Source organism: Antedon mediterranea, chromosome 2 (genome assembly GCF_964355755.1).
Source record: "Antedon mediterranea chromosome 2, ecAntMedi1.1, whole genome shotgun sequence".
Taxonomy (NCBI): domain Eukaryota; kingdom Metazoa; phylum Echinodermata; class Crinoidea; order Comatulida; family Antedonidae; genus Antedon; species Antedon mediterranea.
In genome coordinates, this window is record NC_092671.1 from 36444547 (window position 1) to 36468544 (window position 23998).

At 33.9% G+C, this 23998-nt stretch overlaps 2 protein-coding genes across 2 annotated transcripts in view; one reads left to right on the top strand and one right to left on the bottom strand.

Annotated features, from left to right (window-relative positions):
- LOC140039431 (uncharacterized) overlaps positions 1-9225 on the bottom strand; it is a 77365-nt gene extending 68140 nt beyond the window's left edge. Inside the window, exons 1-4 of the mRNA XM_072085031.1 lie at positions 8783-9225; positions 7482-7877; positions 5575-5870; positions 5088-5247 (exon numbers count right to left, since the gene is read on the bottom strand). Of these exons, the coding sequence (XP_071941132.1) occupies positions 5088-5247; positions 5575-5870; positions 7482-7877; positions 8783-9131 (1201 nt within the window). The 5' untranslated portion in view covers positions 9132-9225. The remainder of the gene's footprint in view (positions 1-5087; positions 5248-5574; positions 5871-7481; positions 7878-8782) is intronic.
- An 8351-nt stretch (positions 9226-17576) lies between these two features.
- Positions 17577-23162, top strand: LOC140039432 (choline/ethanolamine transporter flvcr2a-like). Its single transcript, XM_072085032.1, has 9 exons — positions 17577-18097; positions 18224-18353; positions 18604-18741; positions 18918-18985; positions 19455-19558; positions 19735-19845; positions 20711-20816; positions 21617-21728; positions 22010-23162. Exons 1-9 carry the CDS (start codon positions 17612-17614, stop codon positions 22114-22116), a joined length of 1362 nt encoding a protein of 453 aa, XP_071941133.1. The 5' UTR covers positions 17577-17611; the 3' UTR covers positions 22117-23162.
- Positions 23163-23998: the final 836 nt, after the last annotated feature.

Consider the following 23998-nt stretch of genomic DNA (forward strand, 5'->3'; position numbering starts at 1 on the left):
TGAGTTACGTGAAAGTTCAAGCGATCGACGCGCTATGATGTCCTTGAGTTGCGTGAAAGTTCAAGCGATCGACGCGCTATGATGTCCTTGAGTTACGTCAAAGTTCAAGCGATCGACGCGCTATGATGTCCTTGAGTTGCGTGAAAGTTCAAGCGATCGACGCGCTATGATGTCCTTGAGTTACGTCAAAGTTCAAGCGATCGACGCGCTATGATGTCCTTGAGTTACGTCAAAGTTCAAGCGATCGACGTGCTACGATGTCCTTGAGTTACGTCAAAGTGCAAGCAATCGACGCGCTACGATGTCCTTGAGTTACGTCAAAGTGCAAGCGATCGACGCGCTACGACACCCTGAGTTACGTCAAAGTGCAAGCGATCGAAGCGCTATGATGTCCTTGAGTTACGTGAAAGTTCAAGCGATCGACGCGCTATGATGTCCTTGAGTTACGTGAAAGTTCAGGCGATCGACGCGCTATGATGTCCTTGAGTTACGTCAAAGTGCAAGCAATCGACGCGCTATGATGTCCTTGAGTTACGTGAAAGTTCAAGCGATCGACGCGCTATGATGTCCTTGAGTTACGTGAAAGTTTAAGCGATCGACGCGCTGCGTAAAAGTGTGAACCACATGCGTTTTATTACCTGTAATAACTTCATGTCCTGCAGGTAAATTTAGCTCATGTGTATATAGTACAGGCTATATGTGATATTTATCCTATGTAACCTTGAAAAAATTCTAATAAAAGGTCTTTTGGTATTTTCTTGTAGCTTTAGGTGTGAATAAATACCAAAAAATTTTTGCAGCCTTCTAGTTGCTGCGTTAGTGAGATATTGAGGGTCAAAGGTCAGTGACCTTTTTGTGGCATTTGATGGCTCATAACTCCTCAATTCCTGGGTTTAAAAAGACAACTGTGGTGTCTACATCTATGTTTTAGTGGTCAAACAACAAAATAAAGTTTGTGCAAATTTCGGGTTACTTGTGCCATTGGTCAGATTGTCGGGTCAAAGGTCATTGACCTTTATTCATTAATAACTACTACTAGTTTAGGACCTGGGTAAGATTTGTATGCATTCAATTTAGGAGAGAATATCTCAACTGTTATAGGATAATTAGACCCCAAGGAACAACATGGGATGTGTACCAAATTCGTTATCGAAAATACATATTTATGTTCAGTCGAACACAACGTTTACCCCAAAAAATGACCGGAAATGCTTTTACTGACCTTTGACCAAACTTACTTACTTAATCTCATCCCACTATTAAGTGGGTGCCATGATAATTTGTCTCCACACATCTCTATCAAGCATGCTCTTTCTCAGTTCACTCAGGTCTAGTTTGGTATCTTTCAACAGAATGTAGAGCGAAGTCAGTTGAGGTCTTCCCACTTTCCTTTTCTCTTCTGGTTCCCAAAGGAGAACTCTTGAGGCAGACTCAGAGCTTCTCATAACATGACCGGCAAGGCCCATGCGACGTCTTTGAATGATGGTCGTAAGACGGGGAAGGTTGGCATATAGTGTCTTGTTGGTGGCGTGTGAGGACCATGGGATGTTTTGGACTTTCCTCAGCATGCGGGTGTATGCTCCATCCAATGATTTTGAGAGCGATGAAGTAAGACTCCATGTCTCACAGCCGTAAAGAAGAATGGCTTCAACTGTTGACTTAAAGAGGCGGATTTTTGTGGACTTGTTGATACGAGATGCCCATATTTTTGAAAGACTGTTCAGCGCACCCCATGCTTGACCAAGTCTTGCTTCGACATCATGGTTAGTGGATGAACAGTAGCTTCCGAGGTACTTGAAATCCTCTACTTGTTCTATTGCTGATCCATCCAGTGCGAGAGTTATAGAAGGTGATGAGGGGTTTAAATATATGAATTGGGTCTTCTTGATGTTTAAGTATAAACCTATAGCTTGTGTGGCTTGTTGAATTCTGTGCAGTAGATTTTCGGCAGCATGTATGGAATCTTCAAGAATGGCGATGTCATCGGCAAAGTCCAGGTCTGGTAGTACTTCAGCTGGATGTCTTCTACTACGGCGGAGGGTGAGACCGTCTGATGATGTAGTTGCTGATCGCACTACATAGTCAAGGCAGACAATAAACAAGAATGGAGCAAGAGGGTCTCCTTGAACTACGCCAGAGTCGATGTTGAAGCAATCAGTCTCACCATCTGGAGTCAGGACAACTGCTGATGTATTGATATACATTACTCTGATGGCTTCTACAATTTTATGAGGGATGCCGTATGCTAAGAGGATCTTCATCATGATGTTGCGATTGATGGAATCGAAGGCTTTGCGAAAGTCAATAAAGATAATGACTGCCTCTTTGTGATGGTTCGTAACCTCTTCAACAATTCTCCTCAGTGCAAGAATGTGCGTAGTTGTTGATCGAGCCTGACGAAAGCCATTCTGGTTGGGGCGTAAAACTTCATTAATCACAGGACGTATCCTATTTAAAATCAGGCGATTGTAGATCTTTGCAGCCAATTGTGATAATGAAATACCCCTGTAGTTATCTGGTTTTGAAAGATCACCTTTTTTCAGGATATGAACGAAATTCCCCATTCTGATGGCCTGTATCCATCAAGAATTTGATTGCAGAAAGAAGTGAGAGCTTTCTGGGTGCCAGGTAATTTCCATATTTCGATGGGAAGACCGTCAAGACCAGTTGCTTTGCCAGATTTCATCTGTTTGCAGGCAATTGACACCTCAGCCTCGGAGAACCTCTCGGAGCTTATCTGGTGGTTAAGTTGAAGATTTTGACGATATCCATGTCATCTACCACTGAAGTCTCCACCGATAGTAGTTTGTGGAAGTGAGTTTTCCATGCTAGAAGACAATCCTCTCCCATGATGCATGCACTTTGAGATCTCTTCCCTGAGAGTTGTTTGACAAGTTGCCATGCAGATTTTAAGCTGTTGGCCGATGCTGGTTGATCGACACACTGTATGGTATAAAATGGAAGCATATACAATATGCTACCCATTGCTACCCAACTTGTATTGAAATAATTTTTGATTAGGAATATAACTTTATGGAAAATGTGCATAATTGACTTCAGTATTTAGAATTATTATTAATTTATCTTTATCAACTAGTACGACCTTTCCTGATGATTTGAAGTTGGGTCTAGTTACATTTATTTTAAAGAAACCTTCACTGGATCATACTTCCATGGCAAATTTTTGATCTATTTCTAATGTCGCTTTTTTATCTAATTGATCCTTGAGAAATGCGTTGCTTTAGATCTCATACATTTTCTTGACGACAATAATTTGTTCGACCCTCTTCAATCAGCATATAGAAAGCACCACAGTACAGAGTCAGCCATTCTCAAGGTGCATAATGATATTATTTTAACTCTGAATAAAGGTAATTGTCTTTTTTCTGTGTACCTCGACCTGTCGGCAGCTTCTGATACCATGTACTATTCCATTCTTATTGCAAGACTCTCGTCTATTGTTATATGTGGATCTGCTCTAAATTGGTTCAAGTCATATTTGTCTTCTAGGAAGCAGCAGGTCCGGATTGGTAATGTCAAATCCACCTCTATCGACCTGAAATGCGGTGTTCCTCAAGGATCAATACTGGGTCCAGTATTGTTTTTAGTTTACATCTCGCCCATGAGTGATATCATTAAGAGACATTGTGTCCAATATCATGTGTACGCAGATGATACACAACTGTACATCAGCTTTAATCCAGCAGAGTTTAATGAGGCGAAATCGGTTATCGAAGCTTGTGTTGTTGATGTTCAGGATTGGCTAACTAAAAACATGCTCTTTTTAAACCTGGTAAAACAGAAATCTTATTTCTTCATTCAAAACACTTCAAGAAATTGGCCATTGCTAGAAACATCAATCACATCATCGTTGGAGGTTAGATATATCGGAGTTGTATTTGACTCAACGATTATGTCCAGACATATCAACAACATTAGTAAATCTGATACCTACCACCTTCGTAACATAAGATCAATTCGCAAACACACTCCTCGCTTATTAAACTTGTCCATGCACTAATAACATCACGGTTAGACTACTGCAATGCCATTTTGTTTGGTCTACCAAATAAAGAACTTAATAAACTACAACTAAGTCTTTTCTTTCTTATACCAAATATTTCATTACAACGCTAGAATTATTTCACCTAAAATAAACTTACATTAATTTATACTCATTTTTGTCTAAATTTAATAAAATATGCATATTTTCCAAAAATAACATCACATAATTAAATACAAGTTGGGTAGCAATGGGTAGCGTATTGTATATGCTTTCATTTGATACCATACAGTGTGTCCATTGACATTTTAAATATTTAACCCGAAAATGTTTTTTTTTGGTCAAAGGTTAGTAAAAGCATTTCCGGTCATTTTTGGGGGTAAAAGTTGTGTTAGACCGAATATAAATATGTATATTCTGAACAATTTGACACCAAAAGCAAATCTGTATGACAAGTGGTTTTCGAGATATAAGAACCACACATTTCTAACCTTTGACCCCGATTTTGGGCATGTTCGCCCCAGATAACGAATTTGACACATATCCCATGTTGTTCCTTGGGGTCAAATTATCCTATAACAGTTGAGATATTCTCTCCTAAATTGAATGCATACAAATCTTACTGAGGTTCTACACTAGCAGTAGTTATTAATGAATAAAGGTCAATGACCTTTGACCTGACTATCTGACCAATGGCACAAGTAACCCAAAATTTGCAAAAACTTTATTTTGTTGTTTGACCACTAAAACATAGATGTAGAAACCACATTTGTCTTTTTAAACCCAGGAGTTGAGGAGTTATGAGCCATCAAATGCCACAAAAAGGTGACTGACCTTTGACCCTCAATATCTCACTAATGCAGCAACTAGAAGGCTGCAAAAATTTTTTGGTAATTATTGACACCTAAAGCTACAAGAAAATACCAAAAGACCTTTTATTAGAATTGTTTCAAGGTCAAACCATATATAGCCTCTACTAATAGTTGTATTATTATTTTTTAACAGTCTACATTGTGTTTCGTGTACATGTGCAATGAAAACAAACACATAGGCTTACAAAAAAGTATGTATATAATAGACCTACCTATGTTATATCCAAAAACTTGAATTGTCATAGACACTGCCGTTTGTATTTCCAGTGGTTTAATACGCAACGTCTTTACTTTAATAGGGTCATCCAGATCATTGCGGACGATACCATTCCCGTTTGTATTCCCATTGAATTCAACTACTTCTCCGAAACGCTTAATAGAAACGAAATTCGATAATGTTTAAACTGTTATATATTCTTACCTTATAATGCACCAAATCATCTTCGTCGTTTTTTTTTCAAAGATACATTTTCACATATTCAGTTGCATAGTCCTTAAGTGATACTTAAGCTTGGTTCCCATTTAGACGTAACGCAGGGACGTAAGCGCAACGCAAGCGAGCTGACCAATGACAAGCGACAGTTCGAAAAATTCATCGTGTGTCATTGGTAAAAAAAAAGACTTGCGTTGCTTTTATGTTCTAGTGGGAACCAAGCTTTAGGCCACAGGAGCATCAAAAATAACAATCGTCATTCTTACCTTATACTCCACAAAACCGTCTTGTTCGTTTTCTTTATATTGTAATGAATACCTTTTCACATATTCTTGACTAGAACCAGGGCAGTTACTACCACATCCACGTGTATCTAGACCACTAAACATCACAGGATCTTCAAAGTTAACCTGCAGGTATTCCTGAGCGATGTGAGTCGTCTGTCCGCGCCAAAACTGATCATCGTCATTCGAACGTATGGCGTATGACGGAGGGTGGTTATTGGATTGTGAGTATGATGATAGCCAGTCTGAAGATAGGGTTATAGCATCGTCCTGGAGATCTAAAAGAACAAAATGTAGGCCCAGTCATAACCTCTAAAGCTAAATGATAAAGCTCTGTCTACACTATCAAACTAGTTTGACAAACAAAGTGTGATGTGTCCAAATGTGGTAGTGATATGCCTAAATATGGTAGTGATATGACATAATTATGTCCATATATTACATCCCAATTTTTGTCACATAAAGTTTGATAGTGTAGACATCCCTTTACTTTGAAAATCAATCATTACATGTTGTAATTCCTATTATTACAAGGCCGAAACATGTGTTGGTAACTTGGGTTTTGTATTCCTGGATAACTTACTAAACCTTACTAGTAGTGGAAGGAGATAAGTAAGGCAACTAACATACCGTTGTAAGAACCGAAAAATTAATATTGCTAAAATGTCTGTTATTACTCGTATCGGACGGGAGTGCACTCTGCCACCCACATTAGACTCTTGTCTATAAGTGTTTGTATAAAACTGATTGAAATATCCGTTTATAGCCTACATTCAATAAAATACATTTTATAACACTATATATCTATTACGATTAGGTTTAGTAAAACAAGCCTACAAAATATACACTAGGAGAAGCTGTCAAACATCTTTCCAATGAGTTCGTTTCAGTGACGTATCAAAGAATGTTGATGCTGGAACGGTATTACTAAAATTGAAAGGGCTTTGGTGGAGAGTATTATTAGGAATCACTCTGAAACTTTTCTTTGCTTCTGCACACACAAAAACATAAATAATATATACATTTTACCAGAATCCCATTCTGTCAACATAAACCCACAGGTAATGGATTAAGAAATTGAGTGAATAGAACAAGATAGGATCTGTTGTCTGACATAAAAAGACAGCAGCAATAGAGATAATCATAGTACAATAACAGCAGCCGATTCTTGCATAGAAACTACGACATCAACATACAATGACATTCATTGTTTAATCGCTTCAGAAAATAAAATCCTATCCGGGGGGTAGTTCTCCAGAAGTTACAATTGTCTTTTACTATAGACAATATCGTAGTTATTCCATTTTAAATCCTAGAGGTAGTTTGTCGAGGTTGATAGTTGTCCTAGGGGTAATTTTTCTGAGATTATTGTCTGATTGACAAATGTTACCGCTTTATTATCACTGTACTGAAATTTACATTTAGTATAATAGCTGCACTCGAGTGAGACGACTTACTTTTTGTCAATTCTATCTTATTTTCAGCTTTGTTTAGAGTTTCTCACTTCGCTTTATATAATCATCACAAATAGTATAATAATACGATTTTAAACCAAAGTAAGAGATGTATTTGTACTAAAATGTATATAATACTTACATTGTGTAGTCAGATTTTTACTACACGACACAATTTACTGTGAGGTTATGAGGTTATAAGTACTAATTGAAAAGTTTAGCTATAAACACACTAAATAATAGTAATACAAATTTATTTTGCATTTTTCTTGTATTGAATTTATCTAGAAATGGCTATTATGGGGTTTTTTTTATGTAAAATTAGTTTTCGATTAAATTTTGGCCAAAATGAATAAAATGTGACATTATAATAAAAATTCAACAACAACAAAATGTATGGGGACAAGAATATCTTTATGACAAAAAAATACGTACCATTCCGTCCACCGTGGGAATTGGTTGTTCCAGTAAATGACCCAGAATTGAAAACTATAGAGATGCGTCCACCAGCTCCACCTCCTCCTCCATCTGCGCGTCCACCATTTACTGATACATGACCACTACCAGAAATAGATGTGGTGGCTTCGAGGTGAACACTACCTCCACTTCCGCCTCCACTATTTCCTCCGGTTGCATCATTGCCATTCGCCAAGATGGTACCACCTAAGTCAATAGTCGCAGCCTTTATGATCACCACGCCTCCTCCGTTTCCGCCGCTACTTCCGCCGCCACCACTTCCAAGCATCGATGGCTCAGTAATGTCACCGTACGAAATGGAGTTTTGCTTTGTAAGGAAAACTGAAGACATGCCTCCCCGACCTCCATGTCCACCTAAAAAAAATTCCTTCTTTTTATGAATTGTTAAGAAAATTGATATATGGCTTGATGAGTAGACTAAATACAAGTTGAAAATGTTTTAGTCTCAACGATTATAAGCAACGTAATATTTCAGTCTAAGATGCTCTCTAGATGGAATGCCTTCCTGAGATGAGTAGTAGTAATTAGTCTTGTTTATTTAATTTTAATTATATGTAATTTTTACTTTCTATGGACCAGAGATTCCTAAATAAAAGATTAAATTGAATACAAGTTTTTGAAACACAAGTGTTTATATTTTACTGAAATTACTTATCAAAAATAGAAAATATAAAAATTAATTTGTTGCTATATTATAATATTTTTATCTAGATAACAATTATTGCAGGCCTACATTTTATATCAAAGACAAACAGCATTGCTGAATTTACAGTATTTCTTGCATTCATTTTTAAAGATATAAGTTGTGACTTCCATATTATCCATTGAAATGGAGATGGGTGACAGTAAGTGTTTCAACAATCCATCTTATATGTTTAGATATAGCTATATTTTTAAGATTAATGTTTGATTTAAAAAAATAAATATTATCGATTTTAATTTGTTATTTTTTGGAACAAATTATTTTATCTTTTCTGAGATCAATAACATTTTACTGATTACTGATTAATTGTACCTATTAAATGTAATATAAAAAGAATTGACAACAAGAATTTTTGACAAAAAATGTATTCAAAAAGTTTTAGGTTATGAATATTTTTGACATAATTTAATTTTACCAAAACATAAAATATAGGTCCAATCAAAAAGTTTTGGAATATGAATATTTTTTACAGATTTTCACTAAAAATTTGCAATTTATTTTTTACTAAAAAAAGAACGTTGAATCAAAAAGTTTAATATAAACAACTTAGGCCTACCACCAGATCCAGTTGCGTCACCAGCACCTGTCCCTGTGGCTGGTCCATGTCCAGCGCCATTAGCGTCAATGATACCCTTCGTTCCTATATTGACCGCGGTGGTAGCAGTCAGTTCCAGAGAAGATTCATAACTAGATACATCAATAACAAGTGTTCCATCAATATCAATCTGATCAAACGCGTAGGCCTGGGCTGTAATAGTACATGTATCTCCTTCAGGAATTGTTAACGTAGTTGGACCGGGAAGATTTGGACACACAGCCTGGACATTCCCGATGATGACCAATAGAAGAACAACGATATAAGTAAAGGAATACCTAACGACCGGTATTCCTTTCTTCACTTCCATTCGTAAGCTATTTTCTTACATAGGCTCTGTAATAAACAACGAAACTTTAGGCTAAGTGAAAACAAATTGTTTTACAATATACAATACAGTGTACATGCGGTGTTGCCGCATTCAAATGACTCCTATATAATATATATATACTATATATATACTTGAAATACCAATAGACCTATAGTCCAAGTTTTAAAAAGTAGGCGGAGTTTCAGTATATTATGTATATAAAAAACAAGTATAGGCCAAGTAAAGGTATTTGGTCTTGGTTTTACAACAATTTTATCGCAATCAAATGATACCATGGCAACCAGTAAACAGCTTTGATAAGAATTATATACTTTCATAGGCGGAGTTTCAGTTTTATGGTAAGTCTATTTCAGATATGACAAACCTGATGCAAATACACTGTGACATTCGTTTGATCCATTTGGAGTTAAAATACATAAAATATCACGTGATTTCATAAACACAACCCGGTTACAAACTATGATATCTGTGAAATATTCTTTGTAAACAAATTCCAAATATATATTTAAATGAATACGTAGGTATTTACTTATATGGCAAAACATTTCTTTTGATCACGTAAGACTATAGATTAAGTATTTTATAAGCTTCTAGATGCGTATTTTACCATTGTCGTAAGGAAAACTACCGTATATATGGTAATGATGATCACTTTAATATAGGCCTACATATCATAGAAATTGTTGAATTCGGTCCATTTGCACAATGTTTCTGCACCTGTCACTAGATCACACATCTGACAAGCGTAAATCAGATACAAGTCTCAGAGTATGTTATGTACTTTTAATTCATCTCTTATGATCCATGCGTGCAGACAATAGAAAAACCCTAATACTGAGTTTTATAGGTTCCAATAAGGGACGTAAATGGGACGTAAATGGGACGTAAATGAGACGTAAATGTACAGCGATAATCAATACACAATTAGGAACAGCATATAATTATAGACCTCAAGATGTAACAATTAAAAAAAAGATGTAACAATTATTGTAGAAATCGGGTTCCTTATTTCTCGTTATTATTTTTAGTACATAAATTTCTGGGTGTAACGAGACATCTTCTGATTGGTGTTGCGTGGTATAACCGAGAATTGTTATTTATATTGATTCACACCTTCAATCTGTGTCAAACTTATAATGCAGGTGCATAACAAATACAAAAGGACCAAAAAGGGTAATGGCGAAAACAGATACGGATAAACAGTGTAAAATCTCCCTGGCAAAACAATAATAAATTGACCTGCTTATTAATTTTGTTCACTTTTATCATAGAGGTATTTTTTACCTTCCATTCTTTTATTAAAACTATTATCAGAACGTCAATTTTAAATCGCTCATTAATATTAGGATTTGTTAAATGTTTCGTTTGACTTTGAATGTTATATTGAATACAACATAACCTTGCGTAACTTTAAAATAATTACCAAACACTAACAAATCTGAACCATAGAAATTTGTTAATGTGTGTTTACACGATAAACAAGACTATCACTTCTTAGATAAAACGGATAAAACGACTGCTGTAAAAATCCTGTTATACACACCAATCAACGAGGAAGTTACATGGATATAAAAAGGAAGTGGTTATATACTAATTTGACAGTCTAGATCCAGGTAAACAATAATCGATTGACCTTTGTCCCATCGATCACTAATAGAATAAACAACATATTGGGCAATTTGTATCGTTTATCTCTCTCTTTTATAGCTTCACGTTTTCACTTTTTATTATTCCAGCATGTGTATCAAAAGTAGGCATGGCTATAAAATTGAATTAAATTAACATTTATGTCATAAAATATAATTAAAATATGCAATTAATATTTAAGGGCCTTTTCAGGAGAAAATCCACAATAAAAAAGAAAGAAAACGGATCTCTTCAGTTCAAAGCTCTGTCTACACTATCAAACTTTATGTGACAAACAAAGTGTGATTTGCTCAAATATAGTAGTGATATGCTTAAATATGGTGGTGGTATGACATCAGCATGTCCATTAAATGGGCACATCACATTTTTTTGTCACATAAAGTTTGATAGTGTAGACAGAGCTTTATACAAGTTTTCAGTAAAAAGTTAAATTTGTACTTTATTTGTTAGATTGTTTTGTTTTAAAGAATGTCCCTGTTAATATTCGAACATGACCTCGCAGTTAGAAGATAGGTCTATTAAAATCACAAAAGTCATGGAGACAGTTTGTTCATACATTAAATAGTATAGCTGCGTAAAATATATACTAGATAATATTCAATCCATCATTTTGCAAAAGTGCATTTATACATTATACCGTAAATCCTTAGGGCAAACACACTTCATCGTATGTGTTAATGGACATAATACAGTAACAACACTGACAGTTCAATTCTTAATACACATTATAAAAATTTAACTGAAAATAAACTTATTTTTGAAAAAAAAAACCCTTTGGTTGAAATTAAAACTCATCACCATAGGCACTGCAGACACATCTACAGGCTGTAGTCACCCACAGGGTTTACATCCATGAGGTATTGCAATGGAATTGAAGGCAAGCCTACCATCTGATTATTTAAGGCATATTACATAAGTTTATCTGAAAAAACTTACCATGGAAGTGGGGATTACTTATTGATAAGAATAATTAATCGATAATCTTCCTCTTGATACAAACTCCACAACGCCTTTTATTTTACTCCTGGATCTCAGTAGGCATCGTGTCTTAACTTGTACTCATATTAAGAAATAAGATTGCAATACTTGAGGTGACCCATTCAAGGAAGTAGGCTTACGTCAAATTAGTATTATCTTACCGACCAAACACATTCCTTTAGTAGAAAAGCTATCGGCAAGGTGTGTTACTACAATTCAACCGACAGGAACATCGGATAAAACGTCAGGTTTTTTTACGGATGTGGGAAAATAGGTCCGTGTGCTCACTAGACTAATCGTATTCTACAGAATACCACTAATTTTTCTTAGCGGCCCCGAAGTCCCAGCAAATTGGGAACACTTCAAAATGTCCTAGCTCTTTGTGAAAATATTATGGTAGGGAATAACACATAAGTTGTTTATTTATCCGATATTATTTACAAAAAGTAAAAAAGTATCTTGATGGAAATGTGGGTACTATTCAGATGTTCTCAAACATTTACTTCCGCTTACGGCTAAACAATTGTGCGTTAGATAAAAAGATTAGGCCTACACTTTTAATTCACACGGAAACAAACCGATTTGTATATCTTACTTGATCCTTTGCCAATGAGGAAGTAAAATGGAAAGAAATGAAACGCTTCTAATTGTTTATACTGAATTCAGTATAATTGTGACAAAAGCAAATCTAATTTTACGTTCCCTCAAAACTTCCCTGTTGGTTTCATTGTAAAAGAATTTACTCGTCGACACAATGTTCCCGCATATCTCTTCAGGTGAAACACTAAATTAAATTCGGTTACGTAGAGAAAAATCGAAGAATTCATGAAAATTCCCTATATATCTTGTCTAAAGCTCTGTCTACACTATAAAACTAGTTTGACCAAAAAAAAGTTTAATGTGCCCAAATATGGTAGTGATATACTCAAATATGGTAGTGATATGACACCATCATCTACATATAAGGGCACATCACATTTTTTGTCACATAAATTTTGATAGTGTAGACAGAGCTTCACACGTCAACCGGAGCCACAAATTGGAGGAGAGAAGAATGTCCTATCAGTAATGTTAAATTGATTAAGCCGAAATTGTATTTATCTGTTTTTAGCATTTAAAAATATAATTTTTTTGGTGTGACGTCACGTCATCCAAATAAGGACACGCTATAAATTACGCCATTTTTGCCGGTAAAGCGTAAGTTTCCACAAGATACGCAACGCAAGTACGTACGCGTAACGCAAGCTAGTAGATCAATCACAAGCCACGGTTCGAATAATCCATCGCTTACGATTGGTCAAATATTGCAAAACGTCATTGCGTTACGTCGCTAGTGGGAATCAAGCTTAACTCATTACGGCGCACATCGCCGACAACAACTGGAGTGTACAACTGGCAGAACACGCCGCGGAATTTTCAAACGTTTCTAATTCAGTAGGCCTACTATACTTTCAATTGCAACCTAAATTGTCTAACTCATATTAATACATCTTGCATAAAAATCTCCTTACCACAGTACTATATAAAACATTTTGCATTATGTATCTGACTATTAATTAACTTTTAAGCGTCTACCTAATTGTGTCTGTTTTCTTTAACAACAAACATAAATGTTTATATCACAGAGCTCATTTACCGAAACGGTTTAATAAACCCTGCCAACAAATCCCCATCTCAGACACCTCACAAACATTCCCACTATCCAAGGGCAACACAACATGTTTACAACCACTAACATTATAAACTTATTTATTTATATAGCATAACTTCCAACATTCCCGTACATTAGTATATTGAATGATTTTGTCATGGTGTACAACGTAACCAAAATAACGAACTGGTTTAATAAACCGTGTTTACATGATGGTCTATATAATATTACTAAATCCCACTTATCATCTTTAATAGTTCCGTTTACACTGGGTAAGATTAATTAAAACATACAAGACAGAAAAGTGCTGAAATGCATTAATTGTTTGAAATGAATGAACATACAACAGTTTGTGAGACAATCTGTCACGGGGACAACTTATTTTCACTTACTAGATGGTACGCTCGCTTCGCTCGCGTACCATCTAGGTCGTGCCCACAGATGTGGTTCTCGAATACATAGTAATTTCAGCGTTAAAAAAACTGGCGACTTCAAATGTACATGCAGGACAATAATACATGTCGTTTACAGGAACGAATAAATAAACACGGTGATTTATGTACTCAACTAAAATTAGCACACCGGGAATTACTTCCGAAAAAGAAACTTGTCACAAAATAAGAAACAAACTGAATTTGTGTTTTGTATGTAACATTAGGGTTGAGGGATGGGGAAGAGGATGGGTGCAAAGACGAACAATGTTTAAATATATTCTTTATCGATTTAGTAACGAAATATGAATTGGTTTCATGTTTACCACTAAACACAGTAAAACATTGCGATGTAATACTTTGTTGAAACTATCACCGTCCTAGTCGATTGAAATAGTACAGTACATGTAACGATACATCACTAATACGATGTTTATATTTTTTTGTAGTTACATTATTAATTAATACAAACGTTCAGAAGAAACTGTCAGTAATAAAGTAAACACCTCTATTCGGGGCAAATCGTAAATTCGCTTTAATCGTCAATAAATAATTATCTAACTCAACTTAATTAGTAGGCCTAATGGTCAATTGTTTCATAGAGCCAATTCATACTTAAGTTGTTTCCTAACCACCAAAGTTGTTCTGCGTTTAGGGCATGTACTGATCCTTCGTACTGTAGGTCTGTCCTCTACTGGCTTTACAACGCTACTCATGCCAGTGAGGGGGAGGGTGGTGGTGTTGGTGGTGGTTTAGCTGCAATAATAAAGTTGATTGTACATAACAGACGGCGACTGGAAAGGCTAGCTGATTATGCGTTAAAAAAAAGATTCCACAGATTGGAAAAAAAATGTATCGAATTTCTGTTATGACTGTACTTGTCTTTACGACGCCTGAATTTATATATAGATAATTATAATTGTATAGAGTTATTTCTTAGAAAATAGCTTACAATATGTCTTTATATTCATGCATTGGATATTCTGGTGGGATAGTGACACATCGGTGTACTTTTAGCGAAAAAAAATATTACGCAATAAATTATTTAAACTGAAAAATTGCAAAATGTATTTATATCATCATAGAGAATATTTTTTACTCAGATACTATACTAAAGTAAAGGTTGTATGATAAAGCCTAGACATCACCACTCACACATTACTGAAATAACATTCAACTATCTGGTAATGAATGGAATATGATATATTTTTTTTATTTTCCACAAATAAAACTATTGTCAAATATACAAAGTACTCTTATTATTACAAATTAGTTTGTTTAAATATAATCACCCAGTAATAAATTATAAATAATATTATAGCAAATATAGTATATGCTACTTTATAGTAATAACTATTGCTTAAGTCCAGTACCGAACTACATATATAATATAACGTTTAGAATACTGAATCAGCTTTAAAAACTATCTACCAAACAGTAAAAAATAGCCCTAATACCTGAGATGTAAAAGGTTAGTTTTTTTTTCAAAAGTTTTGAACTTCTCTCTTTCTGGCTGATTATTTTCGATTTTATTAAGAATTTTGTCTACTAGATGGCACGCTCGCTTCGCTCGCGTACCATCTAGGTCGTGCCCACAGATGGTTCTCGAATACACAGTATTTCCAGCGAGAAAAAAATGGAGATTTCAAATGAACTGCAGGACTATAATACATTTTCGTTTACAGAAACGAATAAATATACACAATGATTTATGTAGTCAACCAAAATTAGCACCCTGGGAATTACTTCCGAGAGAGAAACAAAATGAGTCAATTTTTTTATTTGGACTCATTTAAACAAACCCAATTTGTGTTTTGTATGTAACATTAAGGGTTGAGGGATGGGGGAAGAAGATAGGTACAAAGAGGAAACATTTTAAAATATATTCTTATCCACTCAGTAACGAAATATTGTTTTTAATGTTTTATAGGCCTATAAATAATATACCACTAAATACAGTAAAACATTTACGATTTAATACTTTGTTAAAACTCTCACTGTCATAGTCGATTGAAATAGTAAAGTACATGTAACGATACACCACTACGACGTTTATATATTTTTAAATTATTAATTAATACAAACGTTGAGAAGCAACTGTCAGTAATAACGTTTATTTATTTGTATATTATATGTTTATAATCTAACAGTAGGGCCTACCCACACTCACAGTAATAAAGTTTATTTGTATATTTGTTTATATTATATCTAACAGTACCAACACTCACAGTAAGAAATTTGCGATTCAAATTGCGATCAAAAGTGGTTAATACCTTAACAGTATTGTACAGCATTGCAATACTATTTATGTTTATTCTCAAAGGGGGCCCATAAATCTAAATCTATACCTCTATGGTTAAACCAAATAATTTGGAATGTTCCATTCATCACAAATCAATACATTTGTAAAAACGTAAATTAAATCTATCAAAATAGTATTTTTTAAAGAAAATCGGCCTGTCTTCAACATTATGATGCTGTACTCGAGCAGTTCAATCGGTTTTCAGCTATTAAAAACAATTATCGTAGGAGGAGATAGGAAAATGCGAAGCGTCCTCGTATTATTGTGTGCGGGTATTTTTCAAGTTGGACATCCATTAGACAGTGTATACCACGATCGGAAAACACCCCTATTTGGGGCAAATCGTTGAACCTAAATTCGTTTTAATCGTCAATAACTAATTATCTAACTCAATTTAATTAGTAAACAGGGTTACATCAGGTGGTTAAAATCAGTACCGAAATTACGAACCAACTTTATATACCATCGAGTAAAAATTCTAGAAATAAACCGCGATTTATCGAATTTTGCCCTTACGTAAATTTATATATAGATTGTACCAAACAGATGGCGCTATTCATGAATGAACATTAACACAACTTGTTCCTTCCATTTCGTCGCCTTTCCCTTTTTTGCATTCTCTCTTTGAAACGAACTGCCACCTTTTGTCAAATATTCATTTAAAACTAATTTAAAAACTCATCTATTTAGCAAATTACAGGATACGTTGACATTTTGTTTTAATTGGCGTAATATAAATGTTTGATTATAAAATGTATGTTTGATGAGTACTGTATCTACATTCACATGGGCCTACCAGGCATTAAAGGCACACAATAAAAAAGATTTATCTATTTAGTGCTTTAAAATTGAAAAATAAAACGGCAAAGAAATAATAGTTCAATAAAATACGGTAACATTATTACATGGTATGGTGAGACTCAAGCGAATTCAAGACATTTTGGAAAGATAACTTTAAAACTGTAGGCCTAATGTAAAAGGTTCAAACGCATCAGGTCGGTGATTATAAGCTACCTTATCAGTCAGTTAAGTATGATTTTCAATTTGATCCATGATTTTAGGGGAATGAAGTGAGTCATGACTTTATAAAATTAAAGTCAGGACCTATCCTACATTTGACTTAAGCTGCTATTTATATCAAAAGTGTTACAATTTGTGAAAAGTACACAATTATTATTGTACCAGCGGTGACTTTTTTTAAAAATACTAGTATTTTTTCCAAAAAGGATTAGTTAATGATTTGGTTTGGCCATGAGAGTATATTATCGCTGTCGAAATGTAATGGTATCGCTTCAACCGATAAGTTGTAAAGAAGAACACTGTATTATTATTTGTTAAGTTGAATACTAATCCGGTTGAAAATTGGAAAATAAAGCACCGTATAACACGCATCACTACATCAGTAGAAAGATTGATCTGTAGCCTATGACTATTTTGTATTTAGTTCATCATGGAAGACAAGCCTGAAAAGTCGTGTTTGCTGGTTGATGAATCTGGCTGTAAGCTTTACAAACGGCGATGGATTATGCTGGCTAACTTTGGTCTTTTTACGACGACAAACTTGTTTATGTGGGTACAATATGCTGCAATATCTGACGTAGTAGCTGAACATTACGACGTTTCAACGAACACCGTTGATTTACTAAACTCCACGTATAGTATAGCTTACATAGTTTTTATTGTGCCAGTTATGTTGATAACCGAAAGATTTGGCTTAAGAACTATTATAATGCTCGGTACTAGTTTACAATGTGTTGGATCATGGTTTCGGTTTATTGGGACATCACAGGATTCATTACTTCTACATTTTATTGGTCAGTCCATGTGTGGAGCAGCAGGGCCGTCTGTCATGGGGATGGCGCCACAAGTTGCAGGGACATGGTTTGGGATTGAGGAAGTATCTTTTGCATCTGCCTTAGGTTTTATTGGAATTGAGGTAGGAATAATTTACTATTATTACTATTACTTATCACTTTTAAGTGAATATTAAAACATTCAATTATGTTGTTTGAGTTGATTGGGAATAATTCTGCATTAATTAATCATACCATTGTGTTTTTAGGTGGGGATTGGTATGGCCTATATTTTACCCTCATACTTCGTACAAGGACCAGATATTGGACATCAAATAAAATATTATTTCTTATTCACTGCAATAGTGATGACGATATTAATGTTGATTACTGCATTTGGTAAGATTTATGAACTGTGTGTTAATTAATATGAAATCAGCAAGTATATTGTGAATTTCAATTGCTACAATCATGGCTACATTTGATTGAAAACCAATATGATGCACTGTTTATTTTAAGTGGGCCTACATACGATAATCCTGCTCTCTGAAATTGACAAAAGATGGATTATTGCTTTGAATTATGGGATTGTTTTTATTGGATAAGGAGGATAGTTGAAGGATCATATTTTTTTTCTTTTTGTTTTCAGTATTTGAGAACAAGCCACCCCTTCCTCCAAGCAAACCTCGGATGAATGTGAAAAAAGCCGGGAAAAAGGACAATTTCCTGCAGTCAGTTAAATACATTCTGAGCAACAGGAATTATTTACTATTATTGGTAGCATTCGGTACTTAGAAAATTAATGTTTTCCGTTGATAAGTGAAGTGCTATTCAGAGATATAAATTGTTATTCATGTTACTTTTATATTATTTTCATCATATTAATTAACCATAAATGTTTGATTAAATTGTTTTAAATAAATACCATAAAGCATTAACATAATATACGTATCATATTTTCAGGTATAAACGTTGGGTTCCTCAATACAATAGGCCTAGTATTGAAAGACTTTTTGAGCTCAACGTATACGGTATGTATTTTAATTAGTATACGGTAGTGATAGCCAATCGTTTTAATTTAATATTCATTTCCACAATATAATGACATACAGGATAATATATACAATGAAGTAATCATGTTGGGGGTGGGGGGGGGGGGGCGGTCATATAAGTCAGAAAGACTTTAAGTTTGACCCACCCCAAGATCACATTAAAAACGAATATGAAAACGAAAAAAATAAAAATACATAAACTTAAAATAAATAAAAGAAAACAAAGCATCATGTTGTCTTAAAATTAATACAACTTATATTATTATCTATTTTCATTATTAATATTGGTATTGGTAATATTGGTAATATTATTTTATTCATTATTTATATAGTAAAAAAATATATTAGTTGGGAAGGTGGGTGCAATGGTAGGCAGGAGGGCGGGGTCTAATATTTATATTGAGACAAAACAAACATAGTTTTCTTTTTTTATACTTATAATTAATAGGACAGTTCAACCATCTTGAGTCATCTTGGTATAGCAAAGATTTTGTGTGGAGTATCTGGGCCACTGATTTCAGGAATCTGGCTCGATAGGTCAAAATATTTCAGGTAATAATTCTTTTAATCGGTCTCATTTTCGGTACAATTTTTTCCTAATTAATTAATATCAATATCACATCCTCTCAATTTTACGAACTCGCAGCTCCACTTAAGTTACATTTGAAAGAACGAAGATGGTTTGTAAATAATATATTATGATAATAAGGCTATTTTAATTCTTATAGGGTAACAACAATTGTGCTTTCTATTCTGATTGCCACCTCGGTATTATTATTTGCAATTTCATTGGCTAATGCCACTAAATTGCTTACTACAATATCTATAGGAATATTTTTGTAAGTATTTTGAAGTTATTGTTTTACGTTAGGCTCTGTTTACACTATCACTTTATGTGACAAAACAATGTGATATGCCCATATATTGATATGACGATGTCATATCAGTATCATTTTTAAGCATAACACTACCATATTTGGGAACATCACACGTTTTTGTCACATAAAGTTTGATAGTGTAGACAGAGCTTTATGGGCCTTATATATTAAATATGTATTGTCCCTTGAAACACAAAAAATGAAAGTCAAAATATTCTAAATTTAAATTGGCAATAGCAAATAGCAAAAGTAATATTAAAGTTATTCACTTTAAGTCGAAAATTTGAGCCAAAAAACAACCAGTTTACGTAATTAACAGGTAATTTAATTTGATTACATTTCATCTGGAAAATCGTCGCGAATAAAACTAAACAAAGATTTCAAACCACAAGTATGCATTATGCATGATGTTAATTAGGATTGTTTACAACCCGTCATGGTTGAGAAGGTGTTTTCACACAGATTGCGAGGAAATTTTATGATTATGCATACAGAGTAGCCAAAAAAGCGCGTTGCATTATGAGATATGTTTTGATCGAAAACTTTGACTGGAAGTCAAAGTTTTTTTTTGAACAAAAAAACGTCTGTATTTCAGTTAAATTTTTTTTTTCGACAAATTTTTGGTGAAATTTAATCATTTTTATGATACTTCAAAATGACCCATTTTTTTCGAAATATTTTTTTAATAATTTTTTTGGAATTAGTCAAAGGGACAATACATCTTTAAGTAGATAGCATCTTTCATATTTGACAGATATAACCAAACCATATGTTATGATGGTTTAATAACAATTATTATAATAATGTTAGTTTCTTTTACTTCAAGTGTTTTTATATCCTCGTTTTTTGTCGTTGCAACTGAACATGCTGTAGAAGTAACGTATCCAGAATCTGAGGTAATGTCCTCAGGAATTCTAAACACTACTGGTTTTGTAAGTAATTTTCCTTACTATGTCAGAAAGTAAACGTCTAAAGCGTTTATTTCGGTTGTATATATTATATATATATATATATATATATATATATATATAAACAAATCAGGCATAGAACATTAATTCTAAACCGCCCGGTAATATACTGAAATTTTAATTAATTAATTTGAAACGATAAAGATGAGGAAATCTGTGAGAATGAGAAAAAGTCGCCCAAACCGAGACTCGAACTCGGACCGCCTGCTTGATATGCAGATGTCCTAACCATTAGACCACTGGGGCTTTCATGGTATTGTTCGAACTCGATTGGATAACGACTCTTTAACATTCTCGGCGTGGTACGGCGGAACAGCACTAGTCCTCAGTTGTACGCACGCGCAACAGAGATCAAATTGATACGCCCTCATCTTTCAGTATTTTTATTCACGAGGTGGGATCTCCGAAGAGATACTTTTATATATATATAAACACAAGAGGCAAAGAACATTAATTCTAAACCGCCCGGTGATATACTGAAATTTAAGTAATTAATTTGAAACGATAAAGCAGAGGAAATCTGTGAGAATGAGAAAATTTTCAAAACGATAAAGTAAACAGCCAGAAAAGTTAGCAGAGCTTTCGGGCAACACCAGCCCTTCATCAGCTTTTTCTCATTCTCACAGATTTCCTCATCTTTATCGTTTCAAATGAATTAATTAAATTTCAGTATATCACCGGGCGGTTTAGAATTAATGTTCTTTGCCTGATGTGTTTATATATATATATATATATCAATGTCAATGGAGTTGTTTTTCTTTTAGGCCGTTGCATTGTTGATGATGTTTACAATTGATGTTATCTTGTCTGATCAAACTGTTTTTTTCAAGGCATGTTTTTGTTTTCTAATTCTCATCATTCCAGTTATAACTTCAGGTAAGTTTTGTATCTGAAACAAGCTCAATTGTTTAGAGTGTTTTGAAGAGGTTTCCAATATTTTCGCTGGTATCAACATAACTGTTTCATGAAGTGCATTTCATGAATGATAAATGGAGGATTGTTTGAATTGCGTACATGCCACATGTTTAGAATGTGAAACATGTTTCATATCTAAACATGTTTACTCGGCTAAATGTATGGAAAAAGTGAGTACAAAATACATGTTTAAGATCTAAACACTATTTTTACAGTGTATATGTGTGTTTTTATATATACAGTGTGTATAACTAGTAATAACAGAAGACAGGATGCTGACACGGACAACTACCAAGAAGAAGACAACTCTTTGGCGGTCACTAAGTTGATGGAAAGCACGCTGGATTGAAAATGAAAATAAATGATGGGTACGGGGCGCCGTCCGGGACATTACTCATTTTGTCGACATAATACAATTGTGTGACACATAAAGAAAATAAGATGCCAGGGAGAGAATTTCTTCTGAATTGGAAGAAAGTTGTTGATCATTATATAAGATAAAGTAATTATATCAGGAAAATGTATATACATATCATATTTATTTAATTGATAAAAGAGAATCGTATGACCAAAGAAGAATACGAGAAGCCGTGATTGTGTTTTACAAGGTCGTGTTCATAGATGGTCTACGAATATACATTAATTCCACCGAGATAAAACTGGCGATTTAAAATGTACGTACCGCAGGACTATAATACATTATCGTTTACAAAAATGAATGAATAGACACGGTGATTTATGTACTCAACTAAAATTAGCACCCTGAGGATTACTTCCGAAAGAAAAACAAAATGAATCAAAATGTTTTATTTGGACTCATTTAAACAAACCCAATTTGTGTTTTGTATATTATAACAGTAGGGTTAAGGGATGGAGAAGTAACAATTTTTAAACATATTCTTATCCACTCAGTAACAAAATATTTAGTCATGTTTTATAGGCCTATAAATAATATACCACTAAATACAGTAAAACATTTGCGATTTAATACTTTGTTAAACTGTCACTGTCATAGTCGATTGAAATAGTAAAGTACATGTAACGATACACCACAACAATGTTTATATTTTTTGTAATTATTAATTAATACAAACGTTGAGAATCAACTGTCAGTAATAAAGTGTATTTGTATATTATGTGTTTTATAATCTAACAGTAGGGCCTACCCACACTCACAGTAATAAAGTTTATTTGTATATGTGTTTATAATCTAACAGTAGGGGCTACCCACACTCATAGTAATAAAGTTTATTTGCATATATTTTGTTTATATTATATCTAACAGTACCAAAACTCACAGTAAGAAATTTGCAATTCAAATGGCGATCAAAAGTATTACAATACATATTTACAGTATTGTACAGCATTACAATACTATTTATGTTTATTCTCCAAGGGCCCATAAATTGACCTACTTGTGTTAAACCATGGATGTATACCTCTATGGTTTAAACTAAATAATTTGGAATATTCAATTCATCGCAAATCAATACATTTGTATAAACGTATATTAAATCTATCAACATAGTATTTTTTTAAAGAAAATTGGTCTTTAACATTATGATGCTGTAATCGAGCTGTTCGAACGGTTTTCAGCTATTACAAACAATTATCGTAAGAGGAGATAGAAAATGCGAAGCAGTCTTGTATTATTGTGTGAGGGTATTTTTCAAGATGGGCATCTATTAGACAGTGTATACGACGATCGGAAAACACCTCTATTTGGGGCAAATACCTAAAATTAGTTTTAATCGTCAATAACAAACTTTCTAACTCAATTTAATTAGTAAAACAGGGTTATATTAGGTGGTTAAAATCAGTAAGTACGAACCAACTTTATATACCGTCGAGTAAAAATTCTAGAAATAAGGCGCGATTTACAGAATTTTGCCCTTAAAGTTATATATAGATACTGCTTTGGTGGTCCAAAGAACTTCGAAGTCGGGTAGAGGGTAACATGACGCAAATAGGTTTTGTCTATTTTATTCTAAGCTCTGTCTACAAACTAGTTTACAAAAAAGTGTGATGTGCCCAAATATGATATTGATATGCTTATATATGGTAATGATATGACATCATCATGTCCATATATTGGCACGTCATTTTTTTTTTTTATGTTCGCCCATAGACTTATAACACAACTATGTTTTATTATGATTCACATCTAGATAATAATAATAAATAGAAACATTGTTTATATTGTGATTAGAAAATATTTATTTACAGAAAAC

Coding starts and splice junctions, on each gene's coding strand:
- LOC140039432 (XM_072085032.1), top strand. CDS start 17,612: ATGGAAGACAAGCCTGAAAAGTCGTGTTTGCTGGTTGATGAATCTGGC. Junction 18,098..18,223: donor TAGGTTTTATTGGAATTGAG/GTAGGAATAATT, acceptor TTGTGTTTTTAG/GTGGGGATTGGTATGGCCTA. Junction 21,729..22,009: donor CATTCCAGTTATAACTTCAG/GTAAGTTTTGTA, acceptor TTATATATACAG/TGTGTATAACTAGTAATAAC.